The sequence below is a fragment of the Schistocerca gregaria genome, chromosome 9 (genome assembly GCF_023897955.1).
Source record: "Schistocerca gregaria isolate iqSchGreg1 chromosome 9, iqSchGreg1.2, whole genome shotgun sequence".
NCBI lineage: Eukaryota > Metazoa > Arthropoda > Insecta > Orthoptera > Acrididae > Schistocerca > Schistocerca gregaria.
Genome location: NC_064928.1, coordinates 97,616,819 through 97,642,058, shown reverse-complemented (window position 1 = coordinate 97,642,058; position 25,240 = coordinate 97,616,819). Strand labels below are relative to the sequence as shown.

The 25,240-nt window shown below is 37.3% G+C and overlaps 1 protein-coding gene across 3 annotated transcripts in view; it reads left to right on the top strand.

Moving 5' to 3' along the window:
* LOC126292235 (uncharacterized) overlaps window positions 1–25,240 on the top strand; it is a 149,864-nt gene that overhangs the window by 85,654 nt on the left and 38,970 nt on the right. For all 3 annotated transcript variants that reach the window (XM_049986113.1, XM_049986111.1, XM_049986112.1), the window contains exons 4-5: window positions 4,095–4,280; window positions 8,221–8,580. In XM_049986113.1, the coding sequence (XP_049842070.1) occupies window positions 4,095–4,280; window positions 8,221–8,580 (546 nt within the window). The remainder of the gene's footprint in view (window positions 1–4,094; window positions 4,281–8,220; window positions 8,581–25,240) is intronic.

Genomic DNA, 25,240 nt, shown 5'->3' with positions numbered 1-25,240 from the left:
CCTACACTACGCTTGTCTGTCCTCCTTTGGAGTACAGGTGCATGATCTGGGGTCCTTACCACATAGGACTGATGGGAATACTTCAAGAAAGTTTAAAGACGAGCACCATATTTTGTACATTCAGTCAAACATATTCCATATACAGTCGAACCTCGCATAGCAAGTATAATTCATTCTGAAATCTTACTTGTAGTGCAAAACTCATCAAGCAGTACAGTTTATCCCACATAAATTAATGTAAAATACAACAATATTTTCCGTGCATAAAAAGTACGAAAAGTTTTATTGATGCCATTTATTCAAAGAGAGTTATATATGCAGTATTATGTACTTTATTATTCATGATACATAACTAATTCTTTTCTATAGTCACTTGTTCCTGCCAACGCTTTAACACTTGGTGAAAATGCAACACAGCATTATTGTCAAATAAATTTGTAGTGTACATAGCGACTGGTTTATTGGGGTTATAATTTTTTGTGTACAATGCAACCAATTCCCATGCTTTCAATATTTCTCTTATTGCGCCAGAAAGTTGCTGCTTTGCTGTTACTGCCTCCTCCTCTTCCTCCTCCTCCGAAGAATTCCACTTCACAACTAATTACTGTGAAACACACTACTACTCCATAAACTCTTTGGTGGTCATTTCTTGGTTGTGATCTTCCACAAGCTTATTGATATCATTGTTATCCATTTATAGTCCCTAGCTCTAAGCCAAAGACACCATCTTGATGACTACAGGCTCCACAGGTACCGATTCAAATACCTCTGAGTCACATCTGACAAAGCGCTGGGGACAGCTTCCTGCATGCAGAAATGGGAGTTCCCTTGGTAACCCCTTCTCATGCCATTTCGATCATCTTGGTGCTGGCAACGATGTTGAAGTGATTTCTCCCAAACTCCCCGAGAGTGAAATGGATGGCTTTAGTCAACTCAAAGCACTGCTCGAAGAGTGCTTTAGCATAGAGCGGGGCTTCCCAACATGTGGTCGTGGACTCCTTAGGGGTCCGCCGACTCTTTCTTGGGGGTCCGCAGCCACCCTTCACCAAATTGTGTAAAATAATGAGTAAAATTATTGAATAAAACTGTGAAAATCAAATTCATCACTATTTTTTTTGTGTGTGTGTGTGTGTGTGTGAATAACGTGTACTTTTTTTTCAGGTCGTATTCCCAAGCAGCCTTTGTGGTTCCTAAGTGAGAACGCATACACAGTTTAGTGTTTCTCTGATCGACTGTTTCGCAACAATACAGGGGTCGTTTATGCGCCGGATCATGGTGGTAGATGCGCTGAAACTTTTTACACATGCGCGGAGCGAGCTTTGTCGGCCAATCACAGCGCTTGCTGACATGTATGCGAATCACAGCGTTCGCTGACATGTATGCGGCCCCAGGCATCATTAAATGTTAAACTTGCTTTGTCAGTGCACCACCTATTTCATAAGTCAATTTTTGACCTTCAAATTGTTTTCATTCATCTCTACACCAAAGACTATTGATACTAGGGGGGGGGGGTCATTGGGATCATGGAACTTCCATTAAGAAGCTTTCAGTTCCCACGGTTTTGCTCTCAAATTTAAAGTTACTGTGCTCTTGACTGACTAGGGGTCCGCCATGGATTTTCGACTGAAGAAGGGGTCCGCCAGCTGAAAAGGTTGGAAAGCCGTGCTATAGACCTTCTTAAAGTTAGAAATAATCTGCTGGTCCATAGGCTGGAGTAACAGAGTAGTGTTGAGAGACAGAAGTTGGATCTTGATGAATTGAAACAGTTCAATGGATGGGCAGCAGCATTGTCTGTAACAAGCACGACATGGAGTGGCAGATTCATCTCAAGCAAATATTTTTTCATCAAAGGACCAAACAATTCGTTGATCATCACAAAAAGGACCATGTGATACCCAATCTTTGTTGTTTGACCTTTGCATCACATTTAATCTGCTCTTCTGGACTTAACACTTTTTGAATTATTGTGGAGTTTCTGAATGATAAACAAGCAGCAGTTTAATTTTCAAATTGTCATTTGCATTGGCACAGAGTAGTGGTGTGAGGCAGTTTTTCATTAGCTATGACTGTGCTGTGCATTCTTGTCCGTTGTTATAAAGGTATGCTTCAGCATCTTTTTCCAGAATAGACCCATCTCATCACTATCAAAAACCTGTTGTGGCAGATAACCCTTAGAATCTATGAGCACCTTGAAGTTTCTAATGAAGCCTTTGTGTCAGAGCTGGCTGCTTCGTTGTGCCTCACAATGCTCTCAAAGTTTTTGAACCACCCACGGCTTCCCTTAAACCATTCTTTGGCTGCTGATGATCCTGATGTCTGCTTAACAAGTTTGGTGAAAATCATTCTCACCTTCTCACAAATGATGTTCTCATTAATAGCATTGCCTCGCAGTTGCGTTTCATTTATCATTTTAAGGAGCAACATCGGCCAGAATATGAAACCGAAGTCAGCAATGTTCATGTTTTTCAATGATTTTACGTTTCATTTCTAAGGTCATTTTCTTTCTCTTTTGGTTGTCTTCTTGCAGCTTTATCTTTGGGGACATTTCTATGAAGGTTATTGAAATTTACACTCAAAAAAACACTATGTGAACACAAGTTTAGAAAAACAAGCTGCACCTAAAATGGTAGTAGAAAGAATGCTTAACCCAGACTGCAGTACATATTAAAAATATTGTTCATATGCAGCTGGTGACAATGACAGGTGTTCATATTGTTGAATGTTTCTCCCACCATACACGAATGGCTGGTGACACCACAATCAATCATCATCACTCGTCATGTGGAACATCAATCGCTAAGTGAATCTTTTTTTTACAATTCATTTTGCTTGTTATGCGAATTGCACATTATGAGAGGTGCTCATTAAGTGAGGTTCCACCGTATTCATCTTTTGCATTTGCAGCTCTTGTATCACCATATCACACAGTTAACTTTAAAATTAAATTTAACATACTAGTAAGTTAATTACATGCTCAGTAGATCTATTCAGTAAAGCATTATGATGTGAAACATGTCATCTGAGAAAACATACAATGTGTCCAGGAGGACTTATCTACTCAATATTTCATATATAATAAGCCCAGTCTTCTCTAAAAGATGTAATGCAACACTAACTCAAGGTATTTGTTAAACCCATCTTTAACAGAGATGTCAATAACTACTAACCTGTTTCAATACTGATATCATTTTGCTTAATTTTATAGAATAGTATCTCACATTAGCAGCAACAGTATCATCAGCAAATCACAGTCCGAGTTTCAGAAGGGTCACTCTTCTAAGAATGCCATTTGCATGTTCACATACCAGATTTTACAAGCATTAAATAATAAAGTAGTGCTGGTTGGCATTTTCTGAAACCTATCTATGGCATTTGACTGCATGAATTGTAGTATTTTCCTAGACAAATCGACATTTTATTGGATTGATTGTATAGTTATCCAACAGATAACTTCATACCTAACCAAAAGAGTACAGGAAATTGTTCATAGTAATTCGACCAATATAGTATGAGGACATCATTCTGATTTGTCAGAAATCATGTATGGGGTTCCCCAAGAATCAGTTTAGGTCTACTGTTCTTCCTCATGCATGTAAATGATCTTCTATGTAATATACAACAAGCAGAATTACTTCTGTTTGCATATGACACTAGTGTTGTAATCTGTCCAAGCATATATACAGAAACAGAAAAAACGGTAAACAATGTTCTTAAAAGTATCATTGACTGGTTTTCTGTGAATGGTCTCACTCTCAATGTTAAAAAAAACACAACATATTCAGTTCTGTACACCTAGGGTTACAACTCAGTGATAAGTGTAACACGTGGTGAGGAAATAATAAATAGGATGGAAAATTCAAAATATTTTGTTGCCCATATTAATTAGAATTTAAATAGGAAAAAGCACATCTTGGAATTCCTAAATCAACTTATTTCAGCCATATTTGCACTTACAATCACAGAAAATCTTGGGGGCAGATATTAATATGTGATGTGAATGTAAAACGACTCATTTTGCATGATTACAATTTGTTATGTAAAATGATCCATGGGACATGTAACTAACTAACTAACTAACTAACTCTGCTTTGCAGCTATCACTACCCTTCAAGCATTCCACCGAAGACGACTTGGGGCTGTGACTGCTATGTCCAGCTCACAACAGCAGTGTGCATGTACGGGCTGAAGGATAACTTAATACCGCCTTGTGTGGGTTTGTCAGTCACTGCAGTGTTCATCCAGTCAGAGGAAGTTGATTGGCTGTCTGTTGATGCATTCAGGTTAGTGATTATTTTGTAGTAGGCTCCTACATATTTTCAAATGACATGCTGCAGGTGAAAGTGCATAGTTTTGGCCTGGAGTCGGTGCTTCTTTTCTAATGCTCTCTGTACCGCATAAAGTCACTCAGTGCCAAGCAACACCCTCTACCTTCATTAGAGCTGTAAAAATGAGGACTAAATTTTGTACCATACGTATTTGGTATTGTTGAGACACATGCCCATTACAGGGTATTTGTTACTCATTATCTTCATTACAGAATGTCATTATGTACATAAGGTTTTTTTATATTTATTGTGAGCTACCCTCTGTCAGAATGTAACTATTGATGGAAATTTCTCTTTGATTTATCTCCTTGGGAGGTGGGGGAAACAAACTGCTGCCTTCCTGCTGAGCAGTGCAATGAAGCATCATAAAACAGAAATAATCTCTCCACTGAGCTGAAATTAATTTAATTTTACAGGTGAACTGAACACGTGTGTAGGTCAAACTAATTTATGTCAGATGCATACAGTTCCCACAATTCAAATATGGTGTTTGAGTTCACAAGAAGACAGAGCCTGTGAAACATACCTGGGAGTAAAGATTCAGAGGCTCAGGAAAAGTGCTGACTCTGTCTGAGCTGTGCACATACTGCACACAGGAACTAAAGCATGGAAAGTGATGAAATGTATTTGGTACTGCATGTCACTGCCTACTTGGCCCACCAAAAATACAGAAATTGGAGGAATTGAAAAAAATAAACAATGCCAGCTTGAACTTCATGCAGGGAAGAAAACTTATGAGTTACAAAACATTTCAGGCAGTTATGAGATGGCACTTACAAGGTATCCCTTGAGTGTGTGGTCAGAAATTCTATCTTTAGTAAGACTCATTTGAAAGTGTTGTGTTAACAATTGTGACAGGAGAAATATTAGTTACTAATGACTCACCATGTGCATCAGGAGGCCAACTGAAAACTGTTGTCTGGGAGGTGCAGAGATCAACCTTTTATGGGATGTATGCTTTACACTTCACAGAACGGACATTGTGTACATTCAAGAAATGTTCAAAACAAACCAAGCAGGAACACCGAATGAAAAATGTTGAGCCAGAATGGTCACAAAGGTTCTCACTACTAAGATCAAAGGCAAACATCTTTGGGAGCTACGAACCATGCAGGATGTTCAGCTAGGCATCCACTCTTAAAGAATGCATAAAGAAACATATTGGTGTAATGGGGTGATGATGACAGATGGAATGTTATGGCATGCAACCTGCAGTCTGCCATGGAGCTTATTGTGAACCTGGGTATCCTTTAAGGCATAGCTGCATGCTTTGTAGGCATGGAAAAACAGTGGTTCCATGTGGTGTGAATTGCAATCTTGCAAACATTTCAGGAGGAATAGTTTGCTCTAAAGGAGTATGATTTTTATATTTAGACCAGGAATCAAGCAAAAGCAAATTATTTGGACCAGCTATTGGTCAAAAGCAGTGTTAATACCTTAGTTATAGCTCTCTTATGCCCATGTTCCCACTCTTAGTTGCTGTGATGTAAATATTCCCTACTGCCTTTGCAAGATCGTGTACACAAGAAGGAATTGTAGGGGACAGAGCACCTCCAGTGTATTGCAGAACAGTAAATAACTTTCCAGCCTATTTACCATCCAGATTAACAGTTGACATAATTGTATATGAATGCATTAAAGTATTGATATTAGTTGGTCTTAAATACAACTCCCTTGGCACCCGTAATTTCTGATGTTCCTTTAATATTCATTTCCTCTTCAAATCGCGATTGGTCAGAGTTGAAAACAAATGCCTTGCTAAAAGGTGGGATAATTTTGTTTATCTCATCTGCAAATTTTCAGGCTGATTCCACAGTTTGCTGTTCCTTTGCCAAGTTGGTGCTTCATTTGAAATTTTGTTATGTTATGCCTTCGCTATGAAGCATTGTTTGAAGTTATGCAACCATCCACTGCTTCCCTTGAAATCACTGTAATCTCTGTTGTGTGCAATTTGATGTGCATAACGTAGTGGATCACTATCATGCACATCCTGTAAATCATTTTGAGCATCCTTGAAATGCGTAAATATCAGTTTTTGTAACAAGTGCTTGTCCTCCCTTGAATATCCATATTTTTTCTTATGCACTACACAGTCTCATTGCTGTTGGCTTATTAAAAAATCTGTTCATAATACTTTTTTTCCTATGATGTTGGGTTCTTCCATGTATGTAATGGTGTCTAATGCCTGCTTCTTGAACAGTGATTGTCCTTTACTATATTTCAATGGAGCCAGGAATTGTTACTCTTTGTCCTGTGGATGGCTCGACATTCTAAGATTTACTGATGTCTCTTGATGAATGTTTGAAATCTTTGCATACAATAATAAATTGCGGAGTATTGCCACACCGTGATTATAAAGGTTAGGTTTTACTGGTAAATTCAAGGATTAACCAATCATATTACTTTTACAGCAACATATACAGAATTTCCGAAATGTCAGTTTTGGCAAACCTTATTGAGTTTTTGTTGAATGTGAGCATTGACATGTAACAGAAATGTATGGCAGTTCAAAATGCATCAAACATGGAAAAGGGGTTGACTCTTTAGAGGCAGATTTAAAAGTAGACTAAGCTATTGTACAAAGTTCTTGCTCAGATTCAGAGGCCTGGGCAAGGTTAGCTGACAATGAAAACAGTTAGAACTGGTATGAGAAGACAATGGATGGTACTGACAATATGATGAGATACTGGTTCTCTCTTGGACATAAGAATATCAGCTGAAATGTGCCAAGAATTATAACACTGATTATAACATATAGTAAACGCATTGTGGTTTTGGATAAGATGAGACTACTTCTCTCTTACACTTTGTATTGTGACACCCTCCTCTAACACTACCCCTTTTTTTGTGCAAATAACTGATACCATGTGTACTATTGATTCTTCTATAGGTGAACATTATAAAAGCTATTTAACTGAATGAACGTCTTATGATTTTTGTATACAATGTGTTGTTTCGGGCTAAAATATGTAAAAAGAAATCAGTTCGTTAGTACTCTGTATGTACGGTTAAAATCGCCCTTCTTTTAGAAATATTTGAAATTATGAAATATGTGGTATACTTAAAAGTCCTATTAGTAATTGCAAAATCTGGCAATAATTAGAAAAAATTATTTTAGGACACATCATTTACAGAATAATATTGTATGTCAGTGAAGATTCTTCTTTTGTCAAGAAAGTTTGTAGACTATTTTGCTATGTAAACTCTTTGGAATATTGTGAGTACCACAGAATGTAAGTAGTAGTGGGCATGCCTCTGAAGGAAATGCACATTTTTTTTTTTTTTTTTTTTTTTTTTTTTTTTTTTTTTTTTTTTTGTTTGTCTGCAACAATGTAATTGATGGTTATATGAAAATGGAGATTGTGAAGTCACTGTGAAACAGAAGAAAGGGATAAAAATAAAAGAACATCATAGCATCAGATAGTACTTCATCAGTTATTTAGTCATCTGGAACACAGTAAATCAAAATTTCAGCCACAAGAATGTACCCCTAGATGCAAGAACTGGAGAAAATGAAGATAAGCAAAAAGTTTTTGTTTTGTATATCTTATGACTCACAAAGCTTTCAAAATGTGTGCAGAGACAGAAGGTTTTAATAGTGATGTGTCGGAGGGTAAGGTTACAAGCTGTATTCTGACATCCATGCAAGCCGTTAATAACAATTCACTCCAGGCGTTTTATTCAGCTGCCTTTTGGATTTCAAGGACTGTATTCCAGTGAACATTTTCAAAAGCTTTCTTTTATCTACAAATGCTATGCATGTAGGTTTCCCTTTCATCAGTATGTCTTCTAAGATTAGTCAGAGGGTCAGAATATGTGCTTAGTACTTAGTAGGAGATGTAAATGTAAATTTACAGTCTTTTGTTATGAATAAAGCCAAATTTTCTTCCTACAGGTACGTTCCACATCTAGAGTTCATAAACATGACGGACACAATGCTCATTTCACTGCCAAGGGACCTTTTTCGCTACACCCGTGACCTGAAGCATCTGTTGGTTCAACGAAATCATGACTTGAGATCTTTGGACTGTGATGTCTTCAGGGCTGCTAGCAAGCTTGAGGATGTTATTTTGGTGCGCAATGACATCATGTCACTAGAACAAGATGTGTTCACGCACTTGAAAAGTGTAAAGAGGCTAAACCTAGCCTACAATAAGATCAGGAGCCTGCCCAAGGGTATCTTCAGAGATAATCAAGAACTGCAGGAGCTGGTTTTGTCGGGGAACCCACTGCACTTTACCTCAGATACAGCAAAGTAAGTTTGTATGACATTTTCACAAGGTTTTAGACTTTTTAAAAATCGTGGAAAAGAATCATTAAAGGAGCTACTTACATTGGTGCCATTTAAAAAGTAACAGACATCTATTTTGCATTAATAATGGGAATATTCTGTGTGCAAAAGAGATGCAGAGGGAACTAAATTGTTGGAGAATTAAAGAGGGAGTATGAATATTAATATCACGACTCATTGAGTCACGCAGCCAACCAATTCCAAATAAATGTTTTGTACATTGACCTAAGTTGTGACACCTCTAATGATATTTTCATCAGAATGAAAGTTTTAGAAAATTAAGTCTGACAAAAGTATTAACCAAGACGATCGTTGTCATGGCATACAAGGATTACTTATGTAAAGTTACATTGTTAGAAAGAAATAGTCAAAAGTTAAAATTCAGCACTTTCAAACCTTTGGTACTTATGCCTTGCTAGGAACATCATACTGATCAGCCCAGTGGTTTACATTGCTGCTGTGAAAACAATACATGTTGCACTGCCTGTCAGGTGCGGACAGTGACATGTGCCCATTTTAGGTATTACAACAATAAAATACAAAGTAAGTGAGTGTAATGTACTTTTGCAAATAGAAAAAAGTTGATCAAATGAAGTATTAACAGAGCCGTATGTTAGGCTATACAAAAATTACCATTACATAAAACACAGGATATTATAGAATATTTATACAAACAGCTGGGAAATCCAAAATGAGATTTGAAGAAAAAGTTGTTTGGTAACTAGAGGTAGCAAAACATAGTAAAAAATAAGGGATTCAAAATTCTGGGAGTAGTGGATTAAAGCCATTGGAAAAACTGTTTGTTACTTAATTGCAACTGTTCATTGAGAATGCTGCCATTGTTCTTAGAAATATGCTTGAAAACTTCATCTCTTTGAGTATGTCAAGCCTGTTACCTTTGTTTTCATGTGCAAAATGGAAATTTCTTCAACACTTCTTGATTTGTGACCGGAAATTAACATATGATCAGCAAAGGAATTATGTACATTAGTGCCAATTTTTCCCAATAAATTTTCCTTGTACATATCACTGAAAGATATTCCAGTTTGCCCTATATAATAAACGGGACACGTATTACAAGTGATTTTATAAACTCCTGAACTGAGTATAGGAGCAACTGTGGACTTGAGAGTGTGAATAAGATTTTTTTGCAAGTTATTGTTAGTGGAAAAGGTAACTTTGCATCCTTTATTTCTTTTTAACTAGAAGACAACAAATTCTATCGGAAATAGGTCTGAAAAATTGAATAGAAAAAACTTTCTTTTGCTCGTTATTGTCAGAAACAGCTCTGATATCTAAAGTGGTCACTTTAGCATCAGTTTTAACTTTGAAAATCTTTTCCTCTAATGAGAGATCATAGCCATTATTAACTGCAATAGTTTTTCTTAAATTTGTCTCTTCATTTGGTTGTCAGATGACAAAGACATAGAAAATGCACAATGAATGGCTGAATGGAAAATGTTTTTTCTTGGGAATGAAGATGCACTGAATTAGCAAGTATGATCTTTGTAACTTGATGTTACTAAGCTTTGTGTGCCATGACAATTGTCATCTCAGTTAATATTTTTGTCAAACTTAACTTTCTATGTATTTTTATAGGGTGTCTTGAAGTTTCATTCTGATGAAGACATCTTTCAAGGTGATGAAACCCAGGTCAATGTACGAAACAGTCATTTGCAACCCATTGGCTGTGTGATTCATATACTGAAACGTATATATGGTTGCTAAGGGACAGCTATGTTTAAAACTGTAGTACTCACTGAATAAAGAGGCATTAACACATATAAAGTTATTAGAAGTTTTTAGGTATACATTTCATAAATCATTTGAATGATTTATATTAAATTGCTGCAAGAAGTGTCAAATGTCCTCTCACTGTGTTCCACTACAGTAATCAAGTTAACCCTCTTTGCAAACAATACTTCTCTCTTAGTGAATAAAACAGAGTGGAAAAACCTGTAAGTTAACAGTGTTTTTAATGATATCCCCTATTGATTTAGTGGTAATGGACTCTTTGTGAATGTTAAAAAAAACTTGATATCTACAATTTCATGTACACAAAAATAACAGTGGGAAATAAATATCGTTACAATGTGGAAGTGCTGTAACAAAGATACCTAAAACACCCATACACAGAATCATGTTTTGGGGAGGTTTTGGTGCTCAGTTCCTATTTGAGCTATTTCGATAGAATGTTCTTGGTTCACCCTGGATCAGTAGCCATTTGTTCATTGTCTTACTGTAACTAGCCTATGTTACAGTATATTAAGCAAGACTTCAATGTTTAAGAACAAATGTATTATTACTCTGAATTAAATAAACTTACGTTAGTAAGAACGATAAATTGGAGGTGGTGCCCAAACAAATTGTTCGAATTGATTAATTCCTTTTGCAAAAGATTTTAATTGGACAGAAATTAATGCTCTGCCAACGGCACCATTTGTACGTACAGTGTTCATATTTTTTGTGCATAAACATGCACGAAACTTGTTTTTCTGGGTGATTTTTCATGCACACCACTTCTGTCTTTAAACTTGTACAGTTCAAACTTTGTGTGAGTGTAAATTAATAGACAGAGTCAAAACGGACCTTTTTTTGTCCATTAATCTTTATCTGTTGTTGAGTTATGATGGTTTAATGTCGAGGTAAATGTGGCATGTAAAATTCATTCTTACATAAACTGAATGAGCGGAATCAGTTTAAAGTGAGTTTGATAAATAACCAATGCATTTTTACAATAAAATTGAAAACTTTCTTTTCAAAAACCTAGCTTCATTCAAATTTTATGTGCAAAAAACACTTTTATTGTGAGTCTGTGCATTCCTCTTCCGTATCTTATACTTTTGAGAATTGGTTCAAATTTTGTAGCAAGATAGACAAATATGTGTAATTAATGGTCATCCTGTTGTTTTGTGAAAGCTTTATCCATTCCTATGATATAAACAATATGGTGTGAAAGAGAATTGAAAAACCTGTATTCGATCAATGAAAATCTATATTGGTTGCCAAGCTGTGGTGGTCTATTGTACAAATTACTGTAGAATAGAAGCTGGAAACTGAAATGAAAAATGCTCCTATCATAGGGGGTGGGGCGGAAATTGACATATCATGCTTTTTGTGAGTTAAACCTATTTCACTCCCTCCCCCCCCTCCCCCCCCCCCACCTTGCCCCTACCTGCAGTATGTTGACACACCTGCATCTTACAAATTAAAGGCTTAAGTCCCTGATCCTGTGCCCAAAATCTAGAAGTAACAATTTAACATCATATGGCCAAAGAACATACATGTAATACCTATCCTGGGGGGCAACAAAACAGTTCTTTGAACCATGGGTGATGGTGGGAGGGATGCCTTTTTTCCCCAGAGGAGACCAGTCCTTCCCCAAACCTACCCTCTGTGGTATGTATAGAGAGGGCCCATGTTGTATGTATAGTAAGGGGTGTAAGAATAAATAGGCACAAATTTATGTGCTTCTGGAGAGTGGGATGCAATAGGAAGTATCTGATAGTGGGGTGAATCTATAGTAGGAAGTATGCTAGAATGGGGATGTATGGATCCTAAACTTTAATGGACTTTGTGTCATATTGCATGACATGACAAGTATCATGTTGAATGAGATGATGGATTGTGTCAAGTTGTGTGCCATGACACTATGTAACACATTATTTTACCTGACATGATGCATTATATTACATGACATAGGAACTAATACTAACAAGTAAAAAAAGTATGAATATGTAAGATGTTTCGATTTAAATATTTTTGAAACTGCCAGATAATATAAAACAACCTATTTCCCTTTCTTTACATCCCCAACTCCTTTGTGCTGTGATAGGAGCATTTTACATTCTAGTTAAATGCAATGGACAACAAATACAGCAAGTGGACTCCACTAAGCTTTTGGATGCTTACATTGACAACAGATTAATCTGGTCTTGCCATATCCTAAACCTGGCAAAAAGACTTCATTCCAATTCCACAACATTTGCCTTACTCATAAGTGCATCATCTTCACATAACTATGGCAACAGTGATGCTTACTTTGGATATTTCCGTGCATTATAGTTCAGTTCTGCGGTATAATAATTTGAAATAATCAGCTTCTGGCAAAAAGAATTTTCATTGATAAGAAGACAACATTAAAAATGAACTACAAATCCTGCACAGAATCCCGAAAGGTCCAGTCATGAATATTTTGGAGTAATTTTAAATATACATATCCAATAATAACAATATTAGAGAAGGAAAGTTGCTACTCACCATGTAGCAGACATGCTGTGTCGCAATAGGCACAACAAAAAGATTAACAGAATTATAGTTTTTGGCCATTAAGGCCTTTGTCAGCAAAACACACACACACACACACACACACACACACACACACACACACACACAAATGCAACTTGCACACATGTCTGCAGTCTTGGACAACTGAAACCACACTGATGTCTTAAACTGCAGATGTTTGTGTGTGTGTGTGTGTGTGTGTGTGTGTGTGTGTGTGTGTGTGTGTTATAGCTTTTGCCCATGAAGGCCTTTGTCAGCAAGACATCGTGTGAATCTTTTTCTTGTGCCTATCATGACTCAGCATCTCCGCTATATGGTGAGTAGCAACTTTCCTTCTCTAATACTGTTACATTCAATCCTGAATTTTCCCTTGTTTAAAAAAATTATAGAAATTTTATCCAGTGGTAGAAGATAGCCAAAATACCAGACATTACAAATACGTCAATAACAGCTTCATAGATACACGACCCACAACAACATAATGTTTTTGAGTAAACAACTAACAGTCCAAGTTGAACTTCTACAGTTGTGAGAATAATAAAAAACATATTGTAATATACTTGCAACATCAAATCATCAGACAACTTTAAAACATTACTAAAAAAAAGCATTACATTCAACAACTACAGATAGCAGCAGCAGTTTACTGAAAGTTGACATATGTCTGTTTACAATGTCAGGATGCGAGTACAACAACCAGTGTATAAAACCTTTCCAAATTATATATTATATAAAACATAAATAAATGTGATTATTTGCAGATGTACTGATGAAGGCAATAAAGCTGAGATAAGCTTATATACAAGAACAAAATATCAAGCAGCCTGCTATTTACTGATTCTCTGCATAATGTCCTACTGTTACATAATATATGCTGTAGGTTCTACAACAAAGAAATCGATTCAGTAGTGCATACCATGGCTATAATAGCAGAATGAAACAGGACTTGCATAGTAACCATACAAAATTCACCCTAGTGGTTTATTAACTGGGGTAATGCCTTTTTTTTCCACGCATCCATAAGACCCATGAAGTCTCCCAAGAGCATTCAGTTACATTCTGTGGGTGTACCTCTTGGCAAGTGAGAAGGTAAAAGATGGATTGAATGTTTATCAGCATCCAGAAATCCAATGGAGGTAACTTTCAACTGGAGAAATATCAAATGGAAATTATCTTTCATGCTGAGAAATTGCTGGAAGTTATTGCAGAAGTAAAGTGAGGCCAGCTGAAGGAACAGATGCACAGAACTTGTGGGATGAGCTTAATGCAAAAGCTATGCCTTTTAGTTTGTCTGATATGGAGTTGACCAGCTGCAAACTGTGCTTTCATGTTGCTACAGCAAATGGTGTATGGAATCTCCTTAAGAAAATTCATGAACATTGATCTGCAATAAGTAAAGTAACATTGAAACAACAATTCTTCAATATAAAATGTTGCACTGTAATAGTATTGTACAGCAAATTAGTAAAGTCGAAGTATTGGCATAGTCTCTTGCAGATGTTGGTGAACCAGTGGTAGTTCAGAGACAAGATTTCCAAAGTTTTCAGTGGACCTCCGGCAAAGTATGTTTCTTCTCTTACTGCTTGGGACTTCTGTGATGAAAGCAAGTAGACTTCAATAACTTGACAACAGGGATACTGAAAGTAGAGAATCATTTGTCGTAAACTGAAAAAACAGCAACAGCATTTGCTGTTCTCAAGATTAACCACAAAATGATTAAAGTTAGTGTTTGCAAAACAGTTTAAGCAAATATTCTGTGAACAAGAAAAATGTTGAGTGCTATTGTTGTAATAAGTACTGTCATTATCAGGTTGAGTGCAAAAAAAGACTTTTTAAGTTGTCAAGAGAATGTCAAGAAACTAAACATTAAGCTTTGAGTGCAGAGATTAGAAACATATTGGCTACTAATTCTGATAACAATGCTGTGTCAAAACATGCACATTCGCACAAGGTGTGGATTTCAGTATTTAAATTCATGGGGAGATTTGAAGTTTCTTTCCAGAGAGGATATAGTTCAGTTGTCTGTGCCAAAGGTACTGGGTCACTCAAGTGAAATACATTAGTAAATGATGCATGGAAACCATGCACACTGGAGGATGCATTATACATACCTGGTTTGAAGAGAAATCTTTTTTCAGTGGAAGCAAGTGGCAGTAAAGAAGTTAAACAACAACAGTGTTGTGGTATGTAGTGAGAGGCCAATGCCAACTTGTATAAAAACTGAAAAATCAGTGTTGCAGAATTGAATCATCTGATTTAGCTCTGTGATGACATAAGAGGCTGGGCCATGTAAACTTCAAGAACTGGAAGAAAATGGCTGTCAGTGGTATGATTCCAAATTTAAAATAAAGCACTTCATACTTTTTTGTGAATCACATTACTATGATAAACTATATAGAAAAGAATTTAAATTGAATTTGCCAACTTGTGCCTATACTCCAGGAGAATTAGTTCATGCTGCTCTATATGGAAAGATGCTACTCACATCGTTAGGTGGAGCCAACAATTTTGTTGTTTTTAAAGATGAAATTCAAAAACCTGTGGAAAATAGAGAAGCAGTCATGCAGGATCAAGCGCCTTGTGTTACTGAGAGGGTTGTTCAGTTTGGAATGAATCTTAGAAATTGTGATGAAATTCACTAACCAGTCCATCTCCAGAATTAAGTGGTTTGCACAGCAGTGAGTGATGAAACACAAATTTTTGAGGAGATGATCTCATTCCGAGACTCTGAGAAATGGTACAAAGTAATGAAAGATGAAATGTCCTCACTGGCAATAAATAATACCTGTGATGTAGTGGATTGACCTCTAGACTATCATTTTGAAATTGTGCTTTATGATCTTAATCACTTTGTAAGATTGGAAATCAGGTAATGCCACGAAGCTAAAAAACTGTTCATTTGTCGCCTCTTAGAAGAAAATGAACATGAACAACTGTAAGACTCGTGTAACACATACTGTTTACAGTTTACAGTTGCACATGGGTTAGAATCCAGCTAATGAAGGCAAGGAACATATTCCATTTTGTGAGGCTGCAGGTAGGTTAATGTTTGCTGCCACAATGACAAGACCTGATAGAATGTGTTCTGCCAGTTGTTTCTTCACAGCCCAGGACCTGAGCTTTGAAATGCTGTTAAACACATCCTAGAATATCTTCCAAGTGGTAGAGAGTATTAAAACTCAGTGTTAGCAATCTTAAACCTCATGGGTACCCAGATTCTGATTTTGCTGGCAACATTGATACTGATCATTTGATGACAGGTTACATCAGTATCTTAACCAGTGGACATGTTAGATGGACATGTCATTAGATGGACATCTCACAGGCAAAAAATGTGTTGCCAGGTCTTCAATGGTGGAAACAGAGTATATGCCAGCATCTGACCAAGCTTTTAAAACGTTGTGGCTTTGCACTGTCATGCAGGAGTTAGGTGTCAGTGTGGGACAACCAACTCATCTCTTTGTGGACAACTAGATTGCACCATACCTGTTTTTAAAAAAATGATGATTCTATCCCTGTCTCCTATGTCAAGTCAGAAGATATTTTGGCAATCATATTCACAAAAGCACTTAAAAGAGAAGCTCCAGACTAATTATACACCATCATCAATTGCATCTTCAGAATCAGCAAATGAATGGGAGTTACATAGTATGGTTTCTTGTGGCAATTATCTCATGATGTCTGTGTGTAGGTGGACAACATCTTATTGGCATGTCTGATGTTTCTACATCTTTGGCACTTCTGTCTGTCACATGATAGTATATTCCTTAGTGTTCTTTTTTGTCTAATTACCATTGTTAGTGGAATCTGTTCTGTGGCCTGTGTTGGAAGTGCCTTTTTCCTTTATTTTAAGTAATAAAACTTATTCACTCCAAACTGTAATAACTTGATTAAAAAATCAAACAATGGAAGTCCAGGTTGGAATATAAACAATAAAAGGAAAAAGATAGATTGCTGCTCACTGTAAAGATGATGGGTTGAGTTGGAGACAGGCAGAATGAAAAGACTGTTACGATTTAGCTTTCAGTAAAAGACTTCTTCAGAAAAGAAAACACATCTTTTCATTCAGACAAGCAAGCACATGTCAAGCACACATGAGCGTCATCTCTGCAGCTCGAACTGTAATACAACCTCCATTTTGGATGAAAGCAGCAGTCTGGAGGGGACAGAGAAGGGGAATAAAACATGCTTGATTTCAATGGCTGCTTTACAACTCAAGCCATCTGGATCCTACCCTCCACCTGCTTTTCCGAACTGCATAGATGGGAGTTATCCTTACAACACATTCTATGCTCCTGAAATCATCCTGTCCTCAATCTACAGTAACCTGTTCTACTCTCTCTCCACCAAACAGCCCTCGCCCCTGACCTGTCCATCACCTCCTTGCTATTCATGTCCCCTCACCCTCATAGTGTGATGCATCTGCCAAAATATATGCCTGTCTTTACTTTCTATTGCTCCTCTTTTTTTTCTGTCCCTCAACCCCCTCCTCTGCTCCACCACCTCCCAACATTGCACCTGGCAGTCTTCATGCTCCATCTAGTCCCTGTACACTTAACCAGACAGCACTCCCCCCCCCCCCCTTCCTGTACCCTGCTATGCCTCCCCATTCCTCACCCACTCCAGATTGGTGCTTTTGTTCACTGTGACAGTTGGATCCTGATCAGAGCTCCTGGAGATGGCAGTCATGTGTGCGTGTGATGTGCTTGCTTGTGTGAGTGTGTTTATGTTTTCTTTTCTGGTAAAGGTTTTGGCCGAAAGCTAAATCATAATAGTCTTTCTATTGTGCCTGTCTGCAACTCAATGTGTTGTCCTTACGGTGAGTAGCAGTCTATCCTTTTCTTCATATTGTCCAACAAAATGTCTTGCTCTAGAAACACCAAATTCAATACCAAATAGTAAGAATCACTGTTGTAGTAGTGAATTTTTTGACACAAAATTTAATGAGCGTGCATTTGTGTAGTTCTATTATTTAACATGGATGTCCCATTAGTGTAAACAAAAACATAAATTATGGTTTATCATTAAGGATATCACATTGATTATTAAGTATTGAGATATTACTAATATAAATTCTTGCAGTGTAGCATAAATATTGATCATGATGTCTTCTTGTGTTATATATCTTACTTATTGTCATGCATTACAATGTAAGATCAGTTGATACGAGTGCTGTCATGAATTTATTGTGTCCATCTGTAACTATAATTTAATTTTGTAAAAAAATTATGATTGTAAATATTGAATACTTGTCCCATACCCTAGTAACACTAAGGACTCAGTGGAGCTCGTAATACTAACTGAAAAAGTTAAACTGAATAAATGTGAATATATTAGGTTTTATTACTGCTGATGTTACAAGTGAAGGACTGATCTAAGAACAAAATTACTAGATAGATAGCCAAAGATTTTTGTGGCTGTATATTTAACTACTTTTGAGCCATTAATTCTCTCAGTAATGAGTCATTTGTTATTGTAATATTATAGCTATGGAAATCCTTCTTATTCTCAAATTGGGATTGTTCTTCTAAAGCAATATGACACAATTATCAGTAAATCTCAAAACAAAGTGGTTGTCAAGATTATGTTGCTGAGCTCTGTTGAATTAAAAAAAAAATAATAAAATAAAACCCACTTTGTTGATGTAGAGGATGAAATTCTTCTAAGTATAAAGTTGCTGGTTTGACTGTGATTAGTAACAACTTCTTTACCTTAAAATTCTGTATTTACTAACATATGGAAATGTTAGTTATTAAATACTAAATCATAATTTATTTAATAGAAATAATCTTTTTATTTTTAATTACTGTTACCCATTGTATAAAAATCTAACCTTTCACAATAAATTATAATTTGATCAAGAAATACAAATCTTAAAAGATAATATAAAATACCTTCTTCATTTCTAGAGATTGTACAGGGTTACTGGAGTATATAAAGCACTTCACATGACCCTAAAAAATCTTAATTTACTTTCATATGACCATTTTTTTAAAATAAAATATCTTCTTTTATTTCAAAATTATGAGTCTATTTGTTAACTAACATTTCCATATGACAGCGAGTATAGATTTAAAATAAACATTCCTAGTAGTGAGCTTTGAACCAGAAACTGCATGATTTTAAGGCTTTTGCACTACACTCTCAGCTACTGGAAACAATGTTAATCATCCGCAAATGTTTTGTAGTTAACAGAGCTTGGAAATAATCTTATCTTCAAAGGTGATTATTTTTTATTCTTAAATGAATCAAACTCCCATTTCTGATTACTGTACAAGTGAGTTAACACATTAAATATGTGCCATTAACAAAGCAAAATATTTATGGTTAAAGATGCATAACCCTAATTATGTTTTTTTCTATTAGTTTCTGATTATTCATGCATAGACTAATAAAAAGTCAAAATAAAAATGATAAATTAAAAAAGTGATAACACCCTTATATATTCAGTTAAGGCCTTTTTGGCAAATAATGCTGAGGGTCAAACTATTTATTTTCGACTTGATCATAGTAAAGTAAGTTATAAAAACAAAGTTAACAAATTACAATTTAACACCACAATTTTGTATAAATATTAATGGTATATGCATTTAATTGTGCTTTTAACATAAGTAACTAAACTAATGTACATAGGATCATACAATACATGGGTGTCCTTCCGGTCCATAGTGTCCAACAGGAACAAAATTTCAGTGATAAGACATGTCAACATTATCAGGTGCATTGTTGAACTGAGCTCGTGAGAACTCATGGCTGACTTATATTCTTTTCCAACATAAGCCATTCTCTCCACAGTCCGCTCCCAAGGGTGAGTGTCGACTGTCGCAAGACACTTGCGTCGGCATCCGTGATAGCACCAATGTAGTTGCTATATCCCCACTAGTCACCAGATCATTGTGTTTTCTTCATGATATCTTAATTAGACCCAGTGCTGGTTCACAAGCTATGATGAGATTATAGCCACAGCCCCAACTGATAAGATTATTTCTGGTGTGAATTTCTGTGGCTTCTCTGAAGACATAGTCCCAGTATTTGGAAGTCTCCTAAAATCCTGGTATATTTGTATTCTGTTACGTGATGCTCTGACAAACAGTGGTCTGCACTGGCAATTGATGCACATGTGTGTCCACGTTTTGCAGTCTACTTTCACGTTAGGCCATACAAAACATTCAGTGATCAAGTTTGTGGTTAGTTGGACTGTGGGGTGCAACATGTTACGGAGATAGTTAAAAATTACTTTGCAGAATTTTTATGGAACAATTGGGCGTGACTTTTGTTGGGAGTACCACACCATAACTGCTTATCCATGCTAGGGATTGTTCTCCATTCCAATGTCAGTCCGATGTTATTCTATTGCAGAAGTGACGTGATTTGTGGATCCTCCTGCTCTGCCTCAACTACTTAATTATAGTCTGTACTGACTGTCATTGCATGGATACCTGAGAAGAACTCAGCCTCTGTGTCATTAGCTTGCCTTAGGTGTCATACATCTCTTGCAAGTTGTCCAATAAAGTCGAGGTGGTGGAAGTGGGAAAGGGTGCAGCTTCTTCCTGGGTTGAGAATTGAATGCACCAGAGGTCAGTGACCTATGAATGTTGTGAAGGGTCTTCCTTTTATGCCCTCGCAAAAGTGTTTGTCTGCTTCATAGAGTGCCAACAACTCTGTTGTAGGTGAACAATTTGCGTTGCGACACTGTGACCTTCTGTGAGAAGAATTCGAGTGATTGTCTCTGGTCAGCTGTCATCTGCTGCAATATTGCGCTGGTATCAGTTTCAGTGGCGGATGTAACATACAGAGGTGCTGAAGGTACTGTGCATGTCAAGATGACAGCTTTGTGTAAGCACTCCTTTATTTTATCAAATGCATGCTGCATCTGACCAGTCCACTGCAGTGCTTGCTTGCCATGAGAATTGTTTCTGGATGAAGCATCTGTTAATGGTGCTTGGATTTCAGCAGCCTGTGGTGTGTGGTGATGGTAGATGTTCATGGAAAGTTGCCAGTTGGAGCACCTGCTTAATGAAGTCCAGGCCTCCTCATATTAGTCAAATACCTGTCCATGTCACTGAGTGACATAGGTAAGTTACATGCTGTGTGCATGGTAGTTTTCTTCATTGGCTGTGATCTAAATTTCTCCAAAGCCTCAAAAATTTGTCAAAGGTGATCATCATGCTCTTTAGAAGAAGATGAGAATATGAGAATGTCATCCAAAAAGGGAAAGCAGAATGGAAACTTAGGGATAACTCTGTCAATGCCATGTATAAGTGGCATCATTTAACACGCACAAAAAATGTCATTCAGCGCAAATGGCATAAAAATATAATGTTGTTTTAGGTGTATCTTCAGGGGCATAGGAATTTATAAGTGCATCTAATGACAGCAGAGAACACTGAAAACAGATGCACCAGCTAATGTGTTGGTGAAATTTGAATGTTGGGTATTTGGTGCCTGGGACCATATGAGAATTCAAAGCCCAGTAATCGCTGCATATCTTGTAGGAACCAACATTTTTTGTCACCAGGTGAATGAGGGAAACCCAAACACTGTATGAAGGGTACAGTCCTCGAGTGTAATAAACCATCCACTGCTGCCTTAGGAGCATGTAGCTCATCGGAAGATAGTCAGCAAGGCTCGTGAGAACAGGGGTTCCATAATAGTACTGATTTAATGAACCATGTCTTTGAAGCCTCTATGTATCTGAGGAGATGCAATGAAGAACAGAGCAGTGTTACACTGGGACGTGGGAGTTCTGCACTAATCATAGTGGTACTGACCTGCATTGGCCTGAAAGATTTCTCTCGAAGCTCATGCAAAGGATGTGGTGATAAACTGCAAAGTTGGGTGATTCTATCTGGCTGACACACCCTAGAATGCTACAGATTGCATTCTCACACATTTGTTTCACATTCTTCTTGCCCTCCATGGTCTAACCTTAGCAAAGTTCTAGTCATCATCTCATCCAGGTAATAAACTGTTTATCATCTCTGGAGGAACCACAAAAATTGTTTATCAAACACTAAAGATTTTCCACATTCTTCAATACTGCCTGGATTTGGGAAGCTGGAGCTACAGGTTGTTCTTCACAGCATGTTGTCTTCCTGCAATTTAACAAGATGCTTCTTAATTTCCATCAGCTCTCTCTTGTTGGTTAAAGTTGATTGTAAAACTTTATTTTCTTCTTTTTAATTTCACATGTTCCACCTTCATGTCCTTGTACTTCTTGTTCACAGTAGCTAGGTCCAAGTTCAAGGAACTGTAGGTATTCAGTAACCATTTGGCTGTTGTAATGCCGAAAACTGCTATATACACATGTGAAAGTGTAGGCAGTCTGCCTAACATGTGTGGCACTGACTCACTGCTGCTACCGTCATAAAGTTTGTTGTCTGCTATGTCAGGGGAAAGGGTAAACTGCTGCGAAAGATCTGCACCCAATAATGGCTCATTGACGTTGGTGATTGTGAATTTCCATGTGAAAAGTACAGGTAGACCAAGATCCCCTGTAAAAATGGCCACACTGTGTATTTCTATGGGTGTGTCATTTGTCACTCAAAGCTGCAGGAGAGGCTCCAAAACTTTTGATTGAGTTGTCATTTTTGGAATGATTCTCACCTCTGAGCCTGTGTTGATGAGAAAATACTGCTCCACCTTCTCATCTTGGATGTATAATCTGCAGCTATTCTGAGGAGATCGAGCTAAACTTGTCTGGCTTTCTCATTTGGAATGAAGAAGTTCAAGAAATGTGCCACAGCGCGCACTGTGTATTGGAGGTCATGCCTGGCGTTGGGTGACAGCAAGATGCTGAACATTTGCGACTGTGACTCCTGAAAAGTCAACGTCATGTCCTTCCATACATGACCAGTGCTCTATGACAACTCATTGCTGTGACAGAGAGGTTAACTTTATTGCAGTAGCAGCAGAGAGTCAGTGCCACAGATGTTAGGCAGACTGCCAACACATTCGCATGTGTGTACCGCAGTTTTCAGCACGACATTCATCATAGCAACACTACTGTTGTGAGAGCACAAAATTTCTGTAAGTAATCTGAAATCTACCTTCTTGCACTCTGCATCCACAAGGTATCAACAAAGTCTGTATCTATGGAGGCAGCTGTTTAACAACACAGTCCAAACCATGTCATCTAGCATGAGTGCTGGATCTATTAATTGCCTCCAAAATTGGGAAGGCATACTGCTGTCCAGTTTCCTTGTGTAAACCACCTGTTGCATCCATTGTTCATGTGTTGTGGAAAAGTGTTGGAGAAAAATGGACTTTCCCATGTTAAATTTGGCTGTGGAATAAAGTGGTTGTATCACATCAATGATAACATACACATAGTCACCAGTACTACTCACTGAAATGAAAAACTTTGAAGCATTGTCAACTATGTTGTGACTAGCTAATATAATCTCTGCAGTAGTTCACCACATCAGTGGATGGTCTGGATGAAATGGAGGCGGTTTATGTGGAGAGCACCATTTGCAGAAACTTCATGGAATACGTGTACATATGGTACTAAGTCTTACGTTCCAAGGACTTGGTGTACGGAACCCCACCAATCATGCATGGTGCAGAAGGAGGCATGGAAAACTTCTCATGCAGCCCAGCTGGCTATGCCCCATGTGGTGGGAGAAATGGACTTGATGGCATTGTATCTGGTGTGAAACCAGAAAGGAATTGGTGTGGGGCATTGTTGTGATGCTGTGAAATGATAGGAAAACCAGGATTGTCCCTGTGAACACTATAGGGGACAGTGTCCTGTACCTGTGTAACTTGTATAAGTCACTGAGAGGAACACGTTTTACCACACAATGTCAATAAAGCAGCTCCATGTCATTGTTATCATGTGCAGGGGGTGAAAGATACCACTTTCTGATTTCACTACATACATTGCCTTTTCAATATTGTTCACTATGCATTGAGAGCCACTGAGAATGTCACTGGGTTGATAGAAAGGTTGTTTACTGTAACGAGCCATTTCTGTTGCAGTGTTATTCTGTTGCTTGTTTTGGAGGTTGATGGAAATACAGAAATTCTATGTGCTTGCTTTTTGAGGGTCACCACTCTACGAAGAATAACTATTCAAATAACATTCATATGTAGAAGAGTGAAATTATGACATATTATTGCATAATCCACAGAATACATGTTCAGAGAACATTTGCATAAAAAAGGTACAAAGAACCGGCCAAATTACACATGCACTTTAATAATTTTACTTATGTCTTGACCACACTTTTATTTTTCACCAACCTTATACGTTTTGACTTTCCATCATTTTCAAACGCATTGCTATATCATTCTTATAAAAAACATTAGATACATTGTATCACATCAACATTCTCGAGCACAACACAATTTCCTCCAATATGTCAATGAAGGCTTAATCAGTCTTCTATCAAACAATTAAATATTATATGCAGAGATAGGAAATCAAGGGAACAACCTAAATAGTGCATCACTTCCCTGCAATTTGCATTTATTGTAACACTTGATAACAGACCAAGAAAATGTTGCACATTACATGTGACAGATAAAAGGAGCCCAATCCATCTAACCAGCCTAAAAATGGCAAGTTAATGGCTGCCTAGAGTAACAAAATTAAGAATAGCATGCTTATAGATTGACTAGAATGAAGGAATAAATAACATATACATGGCTTCTGACGGCCGACAAACTGTATTGGGCTATTGAGCAGTGATTAATTGAAGCTAGCCACAACATACGCTAACCAGGTTAGCAGCATATTGAAAGACAAGCATGAAGCAAGAACCCTGCACAGAAGGTAATGGAACCAGTACTAAATTACCACTAACTACAACACTGAAATCAACTGATGAGAGGTTGACCATTACCGATGGGGAGTATGATGGACAGTCAATAGACAGAACACTCAGCTGACACCCAAATGTAATCCGAGGGAGGGGGTGGGGGGGGGGGGGGGTGAAACACCTGGCCCAAAGCATGTTTAGCGCAAACACCTAGTTTTAGAACAACCATGAAACAACAGGAAGGAATTGGCAGGTTACAGTACAAGTGACAGAGTCTGAATATGTAGCCTTAACCCATGGCAGGACTAAAGCACACTAGTTTCTCTCTCAATTAAAGTTTCCAAAACAATCAAAACTAGCAGGATTCCCTTACATACCAGACTGCCAACACTTCCATACATAACCCAGAATCAACTAGTGCAACATAAATCATTGACACATTTCAGATCATATTTTAAAACAACATACTTAAATACCTTTGCTTACCACAAGCCTTAATTAGTTAACAGGTTAGTCTCTGTTATTGACGTCACACAAATGAGGTTGCAAGTTAAGGTCTACAATTCTACTTT